Source organism: Chenopodium album, chromosome 25, assembly GCF_948465745.1.
Source record: "Chenopodium album chromosome 25, dcCheAlbu1.1, whole genome shotgun sequence".
NCBI lineage: Eukaryota > Viridiplantae > Streptophyta > Magnoliopsida > Caryophyllales > Amaranthaceae > Chenopodium > Chenopodium album.
In genome coordinates, this window is record NC_137858.1 from 34,793,121 (window position 1) to 34,808,051 (window position 14,931).

Genomic DNA, 14,931 nt, shown 5'->3' on the forward strand with positions numbered 1-14,931 from the left:
CACAGAAAATCCTAGCTCCGCCACTGTGGATAGGGGTTACTCTTACACAAAAAACGCACTAACTGAATAAGTAACTCCTAAGTAACTTTGGAATAAGTAACCTCGGCAAAAAGACGTTAACTAACTGAGTAGCCCAAGAATAAGTAATCCTTGGCCAAATAAGTAATCCCTAAATAAGTAACCTCGACCCACGGTGTGGCTAGCTACACGGAAAAACACCAACACATTATATATATAGGAGGAGTGGAGGGTGTTTGACAATCAACAAGACAAGACTAAAAATTACTGTATGTCCTTCTTGCATGTCTTCACAGTAGTTTGGCTATTTGTGCGTATGGGTCATTATTGAGCATGTTAAATAAAACTTTGGAATTTTCTTTTTTTCTTATCCAAAAGTTGTAGAACCAACTATTTCCAATTCAGATTTTTCTTATTGAAAGTCAAAGTAGAACCAAAATTTCTTTGGTATTATATATACTCCTTCGGTCCTTCCTTATCCCGTCTTCTCATTGTAATTAATGAATTATTAGTTGATTACTTATAACATTGCAAGAGAGAAGCATATGGCAGATGTGAATGGCAACACCGCAGGAAAACCTCTTCGTTGCAAAGGTAATTTAGTCTAATACCTCCCTTCATTATTTTAACCTTTAAAGTTTGAATCTTACCACAAGTGAGGGTGCTTAAGTCGAGGATCTCTTAACCTTTTCGGTTTTCCCCCTACTCTCAAGTGTCAGTTGTACTTGAATTTAGTTAACGCATATACATTATTTACACTATAAATGCAAATATTAATTTTGTACAGAGGAATGATAATTAGTACTATAGTTAGAGTGCGTGCATCTTATGGGCCAGTGTTTAAAGAATTGAAATAATGCAGCTGCAATCGCTAGAGAAGCAGGACAACCACTAGTGATAGAGGAGGTGATAGTGGCTCCACCAAAAGCCCATGAAGTTCGGATCAAGATCATTTGCTCCTCACTATGTCATACCGACATCACCTTCTGGAAATTAAAGGTATGTATACTTTAGACTTTAGAGGGTGATATCCCAGCTATTAATTGCAAATTTCATTTTTCATTGAAATTGTAAAATTTATTCAATATATAGTTATGTATGCTTTAGATTAAACGTGCCTGCAACTTGAAAAATATTTTTAATATGTTACACATCTCCCATAGAGCTATCAATTCAAGTGTTCGGGTCGGATTTGTATCAAGTACTCAATTTAGGTCGGATCAACGCAGGTCTAGTTAATTCGGATTAATAGCATTATCCAAGTCGGGTTAAGGTTGGGCCATGTTCGAGTCATACATTTAATTGGGTTTGGTTCTTATTCAAGAAGGGTCAATAATATGTGGGGTTAAATTCGGGTCAGATTAGTAACAAATCAGGTTATATTCAGGTTACTACGGGTTATGGTAGATTACCCTCCTCTAAAATTGTATTGAATTGTTTTTTTTTTTTTTTTTTTTTTTTGACAAGATTGTATTGAATTGTTAGTGAATTAGAATTGTTGCTTGTGATTTTGAGAATGCTCATACATTTTTTTTTTCCTTTTAATTTTATGTAGAGATGCAGCTGTACTGTAGTATGGGAATTATACTTGGGACATAAAATCATTGTCTGACGTCTATAGTCTTACCTTCTTGATTACTCTTTTTGTATATTGCGCAAACAACTCGTCTTAAAATTTTGCAGTACGTCATGTGATGTTGTATCTAGAACTCAATTACTCATATTACTATGACAGTGGCCTGGCCATGTTTGGTAAATGGCTTTTGGCTGGCATTTTGATTGTTTTTTTTTTATTTTTTTTTATTTTTTGGGTTTTTTTGTGTGTGTTTTTTTTGTTTTTTTTTTTATCAAACAGCCAAAACACATGTTTGATAAATGGTTTTTTAGCTAAAAGCCGGGTTTTTTTGCCAAGACTAGCTTTTTGGTTTTAGCTTTCTGGCTTTTCATTAGACAAATTAGTTTTTTATCCTTTCTTAATAATAAATAGTTAATAGTAAATAGATAGTAGTTAATAGTTAATAATTAATAATATTTAATAATTAATAATTGATTATTAATAATTAATAGTTAATGATTATTGATAATTATTAATAGTTAATGATTGATTAATAATTACAAACTAATAATTAATTATCAATAATTGATTATTATTTAATAATTAATAATTATCAGTAATTAGTGATTATTACTTAACAATAATTTATTTGTACTTAATAATTAATAGTTAGTAATTTACAATTGGTAATTAGTACTTAATAACTAGTACGGGTAGTTAATAATTGATTATTAGTAATTTCAGCAATCTATAGTATTAATTAATAATTAAAAATTAGTAACTACTCTATCCGTCCCCAAAATTTCGACCCTTTTGGCCTAATTTTAGTCCTAAAATGATCGACCTATTTGCGTTAAAATACCCACCAATTTACAGCAATATTTGTGCAAAATTAGCTTCCCCATATAAAATTTTGTTTTTTTTTTTTTTGGTATTTTTAATACTTTATATCTCTACTTTTTTACAAACCCATGTAAATTTCTTCAAATATGTTTTTATTTCTTTTTATTTAAGTTTCTTAATAACTGCGAAATCAACCAAAAAAGGGTCGAAGTTTTGGGGACGGAGAAAGTAGTATTTGATGGAAGTCCTAGCTGTTTAGCCATTTGTTGTTTGGTTCAAGAAATAGTAATGCTATTCTCTACTCTTTTCTATAAAAAAAAAATGCTATTCTCTACTCGATATTAGAGTATATCTGTAAATTACTTTGTAGATCCTACCATTATGCTTAAAATCAAAGAACATGAACACTAAATTTAACAATAAATAGGAGTTAAGCTGATCGAATGATCGATTTAAAGCTAAAGTTACATAATACTATGCAATACAAGAAGTTTTTTTTGGTTAATTTAGGAGTTTGAACGTGATGAACACTTTTTATTAAAAAGATACTATGCATAAGTTATAAGTGAGTAGTGATGATCTAGACGAAATTTGATCCCATATCTTTAATCGAACTTTTTTTTAATTAATTTGCTAGCGTATCATCCACTAAATGCCATAATTATGAAACCACAAATCATTGATTGACTAGAGAACAAGAAATGCAAGGATTAAAAGGTAAGGAATTGGTAAAATAGTCATGAATCTCATGATTTAACCACCAGCCCTACCATTGTCCAAAGATAAATGAAGCACTTTTCAATTGGACATACAGCTATACTCCATCTTCTATACAGTATGGACTATGCTACTCCAACTATTCAACCTTCTTTTGTTCCTTAGGCTTTTCTTTTTAGCCCAAATCAATAATTGATTGTCGGCCTACCATATATGTCCATCAAATCCACTATTCAATTTGTATTTTGATCATTTGAAGGTTTTTTTAACATCATCTTGGAATTTTTTTAAAAAAAGGGACATTTATAAATACTTGTGAATGTGAATAGGTTATTGAACTTCAATTTGTTGATGCACTTATATTTTGGTATTCTAATGCATGCCTTATCGGTATCCCTACTACTACCTCCGTCCCCAAAAGTTCGACCCTTTTGGCCTAATTTTAGTTCCTAAATGATCGACCCATTTACATTAAAATACCCATCAATTTGCAACAATATTTGTACAAAACTAGCTTCCCCATATAAAATTTTGTTTTTTCATGTACTTTTATTACTTTCTCTTTCTACTTTTTTACACACCCCATGTAAATTTATCTTTCCAATATACTTTTACTTATTTTTATTTAACTTTCTTAATACCCGCGAATTTAACCCAAAAGGGTCGTTCTTTCGGGGACGGTGGGAGTAGTAATTAGTATTTAATAATACTGATAATAAATGAATAAGAACACATAATAATGTCCTTTAAGGTCATTTTACTTAGTTACAGTCAACACCTAACAGCTAACAACTGATTTTACCAAACATATTTACATACAACAAATGGTCAAACACCAAATACTAACAACCAATCAAACAAGCCAAGTTAAATAGCCAGCAACCAACAGTCAATTGTCAAACAAGGCCAATATGACCCTTAGCTTATTACTAGTTACTTTTAAAAACCTGAGCAATAAATGATGAACTTTATAGCTTATTAAATCTAGCCAATCTTTTGTGGGGAAAAATAATTGTTTTTCCCATCTAATGTTAGAGAAACTAATTTGTATGAGTATAGTGAGACAAATGTTTTCTTTAGGAGATAAGAGTGTGATTGTGTTTGATTAATGCGGAATAAATCAATGAAAAATAAGAACGAGAAAAGCAATAAAGAAGATAAACAAAGAAGACAAGGATTTACGTAGTTTGGTCAAAATAGACCTACATCCACAGGTGGGGGATTCGAGAGGTTCTTCACTATAATAGAGAAAGAACGAGATAATAATACAAGGAGTCCTAAATCTAAAGGGGCTCAAGAGGTATAATCTAATTGTTCAACTAAAGAGCCCTTTTAGGTTTTTATAACACAAGGAAACCCTAACAAAAATCCCTAATCGGTTTCCCAAGTATTCTCAAATAGCGGTCATAGAAAAGACATAATTTTAGGAAATTATCCCTAAAATAACTAAGCTAAAACCGGACCAAAAAAAACACCCAACTCGTCCAGGCACGGACGTGCTATGTCGAGCACTTCGTCAGCATCGTTTCAACTTCGTCAGGTTTTCATAAAATGGTCGTAACTTTCTTGTCTTTTATCCGAATTGGGCATATGACCTATCGTTGGAAAGCTAAGCTGTTACCTCCAACTTGAATCACCTCAAAATCACTTGTAGTTTGAGAGATATTTGCATTCAAATTCTTCCCTATTCGATTTCGAGTCACAATCTTACAGTTTTTAATTGAGTTGGTTGAAATTGATGCACATGGATTCACTTGGAAGCTGGGTAAGATAATTTTGTTGTGTTTTCTTTTACAGGATTTTCCTGGATGCTACCCAAGAATCTTAGGCCATGAGGCTGTTGGGTAAATACTTGTAGCAAAAACTTGTTAGAATTTTTTTTATACTACTATTTTTTGTGTTTATGGTTATCAACTTATTAATTTTTGGATCAATTCTCACTTATATGTCATTGGATTACTTATTTTGATGCTATCATCTTTGGATAATAATTGTTATACACTTGAGCCTTGACACATAACTCGCGTCGTAAATAGGATCGTAGAAAGTGTAGGAGAGGAAGTAGATGAAGTGGTGGAAGGCGATTATGTGCTACCAGTTCTCGTAGCAGATTGTGGGGATTGCAAAGATTGCAAGTCTAGCGAGAGCAATTTGTGTTCAAAGCTGCCATTTAAGGTCTCTCCGTGGATGCCTAGGGAAGATAGCAGCAGATTCACTGATTTGAAGGGGGAAACTCTGTTTCATTTCGTGTTTGTTTCAAGCTTTAGCCAATATACTGTTGTCGACGTTGCTCATCTCACTAAGATTGACCCATCCATTCCTCCCAATAGGGCATGTCTTCTAAGTTGTGGGGTTTCCACTGGTAATATCTCTATTCTTATGCCGTATTCTTTGCCTCATATTGATAAGCGGTCGCAAACCTAACAAAAATACACTAATGATAAAACTAAATAAGAGATAATATGAGATCCTTATTTCCTCTCGAAGACATGATATAAGATCTTTGAGCGACGTAGCTTCCTACTCCATGATTATCATACTTAAGATTAGCCAACCATAATCCTTAATCCATTTGCATCTAAATCACCTGAAATTCATCAAAACACACAAACGGAGAGTAGTAGAGCATAACATAAGCAAATAATGTAAAAATACACCTTAGACCTCTAAATCTATAAGCAATTGAGTGTTGATAAGCACCTAAAATGTGTAAAAATTAGGACCTATCACATATATACAACATACCTACCTACCTACCTATATATGTATGTATAACAATACATTTTGTGTTAGATATATAAGATGGCAAGTTGAAATTTTTACTACAATATATGAAGAAAATGTTGTAAATAAAGGAGTAGTCTATTACAAATAGTATAAAAATATTAAGCAAGATCGAAAAGGTGATCTCACAAAAAAGGAGTGAGTATGGTGTGTCGTGAAGCAAATTCACTGACTTGAAAACGAAATTCCGACGCAACCGGGGTGCTCAATTGTATTCGTCGGCACGTTCCCTAAGGCTAACACACCACTTCCACTCAAAGGCACTTTTGGGTGGAAGGTTGGAGCCAAGTAACTTATGCCCAATATAGAGTATGTGTTTAGCTTGTGTTTGATATGTATTTCTCAAGTGTATGTAAAATAAAGACTTCTTCTATGTATAGAAAAACAAAGAAGAAAAATCCCATCAAACGTCAAGGGAGATGAATAATCAAATTGATGGTGGTAATTAATCTCCTTTAACATTCTCATAAAAGAGGAAGGTTATAAGAGTTACACAAGAATATAACGTTGGTGATTTATCACCTTAAACTTCCAATTGAATGAGGTGTTATGTGAGAATTATTCAAGAAATTAAGAATGGGAAGTAACATCTTGAATTCCCTTTCTTTATTCCAACAGAAAAGACTAAGGGTCCGTTATGATTACCTTATTTTCACTTATTTCATGTTCAGTTCAGGGAAAATAAGTTATGTTCATTCAATTACAACAAAAATAAGTTTTAATAAGCTAGATTTAATAAGTTTTGATAAAATAAGATAAGTTCATAAAAACCAGGGGAAATAACCCTAATAGCATGTGAGTTGAAGTATGATATTATGCATGTTACAGATACATGTTAAAATAAGATAATTCTAAACTGGTTCAGCTCGATTAATTTCGTTCGTTCTAGGGATTGGTGCTGCTTGGCGAGCTGCCAATGTCAAACCAGGATCAACTGTTGCTATATTCGGCATTGGAGCTATTGGACTAGCGGTACATCATTGCTTCATGTTATGCTAGATTTGTGTGTTTTTGTGTAGCGGCTTTGGTTATTGTTGCATTTCTGTTACTGATTATGAACAGTAATGACACATGTATGTTGTTTTTGGCGTGAAGGTGGCCGAGGGAGCAAGGCTTTGTGGAGCAGCAAGGATAATAGCAATAGATATAAACCCTGAAAAATTCGAATTTGGTATAATTTCAATCTCAAGTCTATTTAGTTTTAATTTCCATCCCATAACATAGATTTTGTAGATATTATGGTTTTGATAATTCGTTTATATGTTGCTTCAGGTAAAAAGTTTGGAGTTACAGACTTTATCAACCCGAACAATTGTGAGGATAATAAGACTATCAGCCAGGTCTTGGTTCTTTTCCTTGTCTAACAAATAAAACCAACTTTGGAAATACAATATACAAGTGTATTAGTTCTTGCATTGACATTTCGCCGCCTCATTATTTGGCTTTCATGTGTTGAGCAGCTTATATGCGAGATGACAGATGGAGGTGCTGATTACTGTTTCGAATGTGTAGGAAAGGCATCTTTGGTACAAGAAGCTTATGCTTCATGCCGAAAGGTTTTTCCTCATCCTTTTCCTTCTTTCTTACCCTTAGCATAACAAGTTCAACATATAGTATATTGGAAAATTTGTTTGGAAGGGACATAAATGTTCACGATTTTGTCTAGATTGACCTTATATGTATAAAGTGATCTAAAAGGACCTTATAAGTTTATTTTGTTGTTTGGAGGGACCTTTAGGTCGGATTTGGGGCAATAATTGACTTTTTTCTCCGACGTTGATCTCTTACGTGACCTTAAAAAATGATCTCCTTTCCCTTTTTTTGCCACGATTTCCCTCCAATTCCTCCTCTCTTCTAATCCCCAAATGACACAAATCAAAATAAGGGGATTTAAAGGAAATTATGGAAAAAAAGGGGGTCATTTGTTAAGGTCACATGAGAGGTCAACGTCAGATAAAAAAGTCAATTATTGTTGGATTCAGACCTCAAGGTCCCTCCAAATAACAAAATCAACTTATAAGGTCCTTCCAGACAAAATAGTGAACATATGTGTCCCTTTTAAACAAATTTTCCTAGTATATACTGTATACAGGTGCATATTATTGTACATGGATTAGCTATGGCACAAATCATTCTATATATACTCAAAATGTGAGTTTTGCATTGTGATTTCGAGGAATCGAAGAAGAGATGTTTGAAAATACACACACGTTGTATATATATAAAGCGTATTGCTTATCGATTGTATGTTTTAGGGTTGGGGGAAAACCATTGTGCTAGGATTGGACAAGGTAGATGCACAATTGAGCTTCCTTTCTATGGATGTGCTGCTTAGCGGTAAAACTATAAAAGGATCAGCATTTGGAGATCTCAAGCCAAAATCTGATGTTCCTATCCTTGTAAAACGTTATTTGGACAAGGTAAGTCGTTAGTACTCCAATTAAATAATTGTTGGTATTTGCTTCATACTTTCATGAAATCATAATAAGATAATAATGATATATGTAATCTTTGGTGCTTAGTACCATGTACAGTAGTAATAGCAAAATCTCATCTCAAACCCTTTTCTATAAATACGACAAGTTGGGCACTGTGCTTATGAATAGTAAGTTAAGTTATTGTGCTTGGGGTGATTGTTTTGCCCTTCCTTTTTGGCTTCCTTTTTGCTGCTTTCTTCTGCATTCTTTATTTGCTTATAAATATTTACTATCTCCATTAATCACAACAGTTTGACTTTTATACTATTTATACCTTACTTTTAATTAATGAGTATGCGATCTATAGAGTTATGTTGATGGATCTCTATTATTTAAATTAATGAAGTAGCCAAGAAAGATGTGTTTCGATCACTTTAATTTGTCTTATATAATCTTAGCGCTAACATATTTTAGATACAGAGAGTGAGGGATAGCTTAGGTGGTTATAGCTTTATTATTCTCGATTTCAAGATATCTAGAGATTAATTCTCATTATTCACACTTATAACTATTATTAAAATAACAACCGCTGACATCATTTCTTCCCCTAAGTGTACACATGTCAAGTTCTGGTAGGAAATTATCCCACCTTAAATATATGTGATGTCAATATGTCACCATTTTCTAAAATTTCTATCTTTTTGTTATTTGATAAAATTTTGGTTAGTTATTTCACTAATACTGCAATTAATACTCCAATTTTTTTAATACATATGTGTAATTTTCATTTTTTTTTTCTTTATAATTTGAAATTTTAGTGTATCTATTAACTATTACTAAAACAGAAGTTACTGACGTCATCATTGTCCACGTGTTGCTTCCTCAATAAAAAATTTCCCGCCTAAATGCAATGATGATGTCATCCTTTTTTTTGGGTAGAGTTATCATATTTGACATTTTTGAAATTTAAATATTGGAAGCTTCTACATTACAACTAAAACCTATCAATTTATCTTAGGACATTAAAACTGTAACACCCCCAAATCTCCCTCTACGGAAATACTAATATAATACGTATAATTATACCGTAGAGATAGACTTAGGCGTATTACCGCCGCGTGATTACGCAAGGCTACTCAACTTACTAAAAATAACAATACTTTGCAGCGGAAACTTCAATACTCTTCTTTATTAATAATAACCATAAATAGTAACCAAAGTCATGAGTACTTAAAATGGATACAAGACCAAATTCCTAATTTAGTGAAAACCAATCCCGGGACTCCAATGCATCATTTATTGACTCCAACCTGAAAATAAGCAACACTGCTTACCATTACGGTAAACAGGGCGAACCAAAACAAATAAGAAGTACGAGTTAGCAAAATATGCTAAGTACGATAAGTGCAAGATAATTAAACTCAATTTATTCGCAAACATGCTTTAAAATCGATTTCCAATAAATAATCCAATAATTCCAAACTCATGGTTTAAAACCAATTCTCAATAATTCCAATATCAATAATCAATAAAACCAATTCCAATTATTTAAAAACAAATTCCTCATATTAAAACCAATTCCTCTCCCAAGTGTGCACACCCCCCAAGCTAGTCTCCTTATGTTACAAGGCTAGCTATTCTTGAGGAAAGACCCGGTCATGCAAAGTCCAAGGCCTTATCAATAAACCAAATCCGCATAGTGGGATTACCAACATGCTTATAAAGCATAAATCCATGATTCAATAAATCCTCTTTTAAATCCAATAATTCAACCTTTAAAAATAATAAATTCAACATGCTTTTAAAATCAATCCTTTTTAAACATGAATAATAAATTAATTAATCAAAACATGTTATAAAATCAATACTCCAATTTAATTATTAAAACCAATCCTTTAAACATACTTTTAATTCATAAACCATAAATCAATTCAATTTAATTCAATTCATCATAAAATCATTCAAACATGTTATTCAAATCGATCACTTTCAAGGTATCTAGCCACCTAACGTACCTTGATCTTCACTTAGCCAACAACACTTCAAAAGAACTCTCAAGTAGCTTGATCAAAAACACCCTACAAATAAATATAACCTTAATCAATATAAGGTTAACAAATAATCACAAATAATTAAATTAAACCCTCCCAACTATATGTACATGAACCTCTTAAATTAATTCAACATGAACATTATTAAAATCTGATTTTATATAATAATAATTTTATATTAATCTCCCATAATAATAATAATTGAATAAGAGAAAAGGAGAAGAAAAGAATTGGATTTGCGTAGGAAATAATAGGCAGAACTTTCAGAGGCTATAACTCCTTTGATATAGCTCCGAATTGGGTGATTCTTGAACCTAACCTCAAGGATTTTTTGAGAGGAACAACTTTCTGTGAAACGTCACTACCCCAAAAACTGACCAGAAGTACCCGAAAATTGGCTTCAAAGATGAACGGGATGATTTGTATAAAATTGAGGAGAAGAAAAGAAGAGAATTGGTGTGAAGAATGTGAGAGGTATGAAGGGGTATTTATAGGCTAGTATGAGCATGAATTATGGTAGGAAAATGTAGGAAGAATTATGGTAATTAGGGTTTAAGAGATTACTTGGAGAAGTGAGCAAAGATTTAAGGAAAGTTTTGATATTTGAAGGGATTGTGTATAATTGAATATGGAAGGTATGTATGTCATGAAAAATATTAAGGAAATTGGAATTGCTTGGGGAATAATTAAGAAGAATGAATGGCAACAAAATATAATAATTGGATATCAAAAAGATGAAGAATTAGAATTATGGAAAATAGGAGATTTTAGGGAGATAATTAAAAATGCAAATTACCAAAATATTTTCCCAAAATCTTTATGGGATGGCCGAAATTATTGAGCTTTCCTAAGCTCATATTTTCGGCCTTCCTATTTAGTATTTAGGAATATATTTTGCTAGTTTTAAGGAATTAAAAATAATTGTGTAAATAATATATATTGTAATAAATAATTAAATAATAAAATACCAAATATTCACCAAATAATTTAACTTATAAAATCAGATTTTATACATAAGAAAATCTGAAATTATTAGCTAAATAAATGGGAATTTCGGACTTATTAAAATAATAATAACATATAGCTTTTGCCTTAATTAAAATATCCGAAATATATAAATAATCTGGTTTTTAAAATAGGATAAATGGATAATAAATCTTATCCTAAATAATGATTAGTTTTCAAAATATTGTTGGCGCCAAAATTCAAATATTATTTTGGCTCCAAATAATAAATTTACTAAAATACCCTTTTTATAAAATAATTCCTAATTAATTAATTAGGAAAATACGTATGAAAATACGGGGTATTACAAAAACAGTTTTAAATAACACACTAATAAATGATCTTCTACATTGAACTATGAATTAGAGAACGTTGAACATATACCATATTATAATTTTGAAGAAAATAAAAAATTATTAAATTACAAAATATACGTAATTCTTGTTTATATTCATGTATAATAGCGATTCATTTTTAAAATGTACAAATTAAAAATAGGTTTTATATAAATCGTGCATCACACAGGTTCTAACCTAGTTAAATAATATTTAAACTTAGTCCAATAACTTCACAGTTGTGACAATATAACAATTTTACTTGTTAAAAACATGCATTGCACGGGACTAATAGTACTATATATGAAAAGTTAATAACCTTATGAAATCATATATAATTTAATGACCCATTTAACAACATATTTAATGATAAAATTTGTTTTTATTACATTACTAAAAAAATTATGGTTAAAGTTTATTTATGAGTAGTGAAAAAAGTCAAACATGCATGTCAATTATTTCGGAATAAAGGGAATACGGTATATCATTTTTGTTTTTATTTTCTCTATATTCCTCATTTATTTTTTTGGTGTGCAAAGAGTCTTAAAGACAAATAATGTAGACGTGATATATCATTATAGTGAAATACCACTTAAAATTTTAATACATTGTTTAAATTGAGAGAATTGGAGGAAAATGAAGAGAACATAAAATAAGGGATTCATCCTCCTTCCTTTAGATAGGAGAGAGTGGAGGAGAAAGGGAAGGATTCATTTTTTCCTCCCTCTTTAATAAACCAAATCCTTTCTTTAATTTGTTGGAAAGATTTATAGAAAAAAATGGAACCTTACCTTCTTTCTTCCCTTGTATTCCTCCCCTTTCTTCTTCATCCATATCTTCCCTTTCTCTTAAGTGTTAATTAAACTAATTTAGCTTATGATTGGTCACTTATGTTAGTATATATGTAAAATATTTTTGAATTAATCAAGGAAACTAATTATATGCACACATTGACTAATACAAATACAACAATTAATCTGTGTGGCTGAACACATCGTGTAACAAGGTTTTTTTTTTTTTTTTGTAGGGGTTACTTCTGTAGGGGTTACTTGTATGAGTTACTTATTCAAGGTTACTTGTAGGGTTTACTTACTCAAGGGTTACTTATTCAAGGATTAGTTATAAGGGTTACTTACTTAATTGGTTAGCTCATTTTCAGGTACGACAAGGTTACTTACTCAGGGGTTACTTATTCAAGGGTTACTTATAAGGGTTACTTACTCAGTCGGTTTTCTCATTTTCAGTATGAGAGTGACCCATGACTGACCGAGTAACCCTTGTATAAGTAACCCCTAATTAAGTAGCCCCTATAATTTAGTAATTTACCCCTGACTAAACGACCCCAGAATAAGTAACTAAATAATTAAAAAAAAAAGTAACTCTTACAAGTAACCCCTGACCAAACGAGTAATCCCAAAATAAGTAACCCCTACCCATTAAAAAAAAAAGTAACTCTTACACTAGCCCCTGGCCAAACGAGTAACCACTAAAAGTAACCCCGGCCACACGGTATGACCAGCCACGTATAAAAATTTGTGAAACAAATAAATATATTTACATGTATTTCTACTACTACCTTCGTTAATCCCAATAAATGAATTTGTTTAAAAGATCTATAATTTGAGGTATTTTTTTTTTTATTTCAAAATTTTCATATCTCACAAATAATATTCATTTGTTGCAATTAAAAAGTAACGAACGTAGTATTTATATTTTAATTTGCCCTACTTTCTTGCAGGAAATTCAACTTGATGACTTTGTGTCACATGAGATGAAACTGGATGAGATTAATAATGCATTTGAATTGCTTATGGAAGGAAAATGCCTTCGATGTGTAATATGGATGGATTAAGAATGAAGTTTTTTATCCACTAATTTTATGTATAAATATTGTAATCTATGAAAAACTCAGATAATGTAATAATGACGTCTTGCAATTTTCTATGTTCACATATTAAATAAATCACAGGCTATTGTATCAGTCAAGCTTGACCAATAGTTTGGTCAGTCCACCCGTAGTTAAGTGCGGCAGTGTTTTGGTGGTGCGCAGCTTTTCTACATCTCTTGCCCTTCTCTTTCTCTATCCATCTTTTCCCTTCTCTGTTTCTCTCCTGCGATTTGGTGGTGCGATTGCAGGTGTGGAGTTTGCAATTTACAAGATTCGGCAAATTTCCATTTGAATCCACCAACGTTAGCCTTAATTTAGGTTGCCGGGGAGTTCGATGGTTCAATAGCTACTTCAATTGCTGAAATTCGTTGCTTCAATTGCTAGAGTTTGTTGGTTGATGTGATCTCCGTCGACGTCCTTCGTTTGTTAATGGCAAACATCTTCGCCGACGTCCTTCGCTGCCTCAAATAAATGAGTTTGTTGCTTCAACTGCTGGTTGCTTCAATTGCTAGGACATCCTTCGTTACGTTCATTCTCTTTCGCGAACTTCTCTTGTTCTCCTCCCATCCACGTGGCAGCTGCGGCGAAGGTGAGATGAGGATTGATTTAATGGCGGAGATGAGGTTCAATTTGCAGCCAAGTGATATTTTTTCATGTGTGGAGGTAAAAATGCAAATGGGGGTATGATTAATTAGATATATGACATGCTTAATTGAATAAATGATATCATTTATTTCTTGGCTGATACCATTTATGTAACACCCCCGATTTACTAATTAATAATAAACAAGAATAAAAGGAAAATTAACAATCTTTAAATAAAATTGCGGAAGCATATACCTAAATCGGAGGTATTACCGCCACACTCGACAACCTGTCAAGTGTTAAGGCTTACAAAAATCCTAATAATACAACCCAATAAATCTAAGTGAGCTATTTATACAACTTTACAAACTCATTATAACATACTAATCGAAACACTTGAGCTCCTTTAGCTACGATCACTTGCTTAGAATATCTTGACTGCTCACCATTATGGACAAATTCCAAAATAGATCGTCGCAGGGCCATCATAAGAAAAAGACATGGTCGCAAACACAAGTAGCACAACAAAATAGCACACACGTCAGCAAAAAGCTGAGTAATCACCACTTATCAGAATACAAAGGATAATAGAATAATTAATATAACCAATCAATTAAACAATGTAGTTCGAAACTACATTACACATATACACCTCAAGATGAGTAAAATAACTCCCTACTCTAAAAATAACCTTTATCAATCTCAACCTCGAATATTAATACGAACTTTTACT

The 14,931-nt window shown here is 31.9% G+C and overlaps 1 protein-coding gene across 1 annotated transcript; it reads left to right on the forward strand.

The window, feature by feature from the left end:
• The first annotated feature begins 399 nt into the window (after window positions 1–399).
• On the forward strand, window positions 400–13,706 carry LOC145615574 (alcohol dehydrogenase-like 7). The gene is made up of 10 exons (XM_081670649.1): window positions 400–612; window positions 881–1,017; window positions 4,931–4,977; window positions 5,170–5,495; window positions 6,807–6,889; window positions 7,013–7,088; window positions 7,190–7,257; window positions 7,378–7,473; window positions 8,173–8,337; window positions 13,464–13,706. The coding sequence occupies exons 1-10, from the start codon at window positions 564–566 to the stop codon at window positions 13,575–13,577; spliced, it is 1,161 nt and encodes a 386-aa protein (XP_081526775.1). The 5' UTR covers window positions 400–563; the 3' UTR covers window positions 13,578–13,706.
• Window positions 13,707–14,931: the final 1,225 nt, after the last annotated feature.

Coding starts and splice junctions, on each gene's coding strand:
- LOC145615574 (XM_081670649.1), top strand. CDS start 564: ATGGCAGATGTGAATGGCAACACCGCAGGAAAACCTCTTCGTTGCAAA. Junction 6,890..7,012: donor TTGGAGCTATTGGACTAGCG/GTACATCATTGC, acceptor TTTGGCGTGAAG/GTGGCCGAGGGAGCAAGGCT. Junction 8,338..13,463: donor TAAAACGTTATTTGGACAAG/GTAAGTCGTTAG, acceptor ACTTTCTTGCAG/GAAATTCAACTTGATGACTT.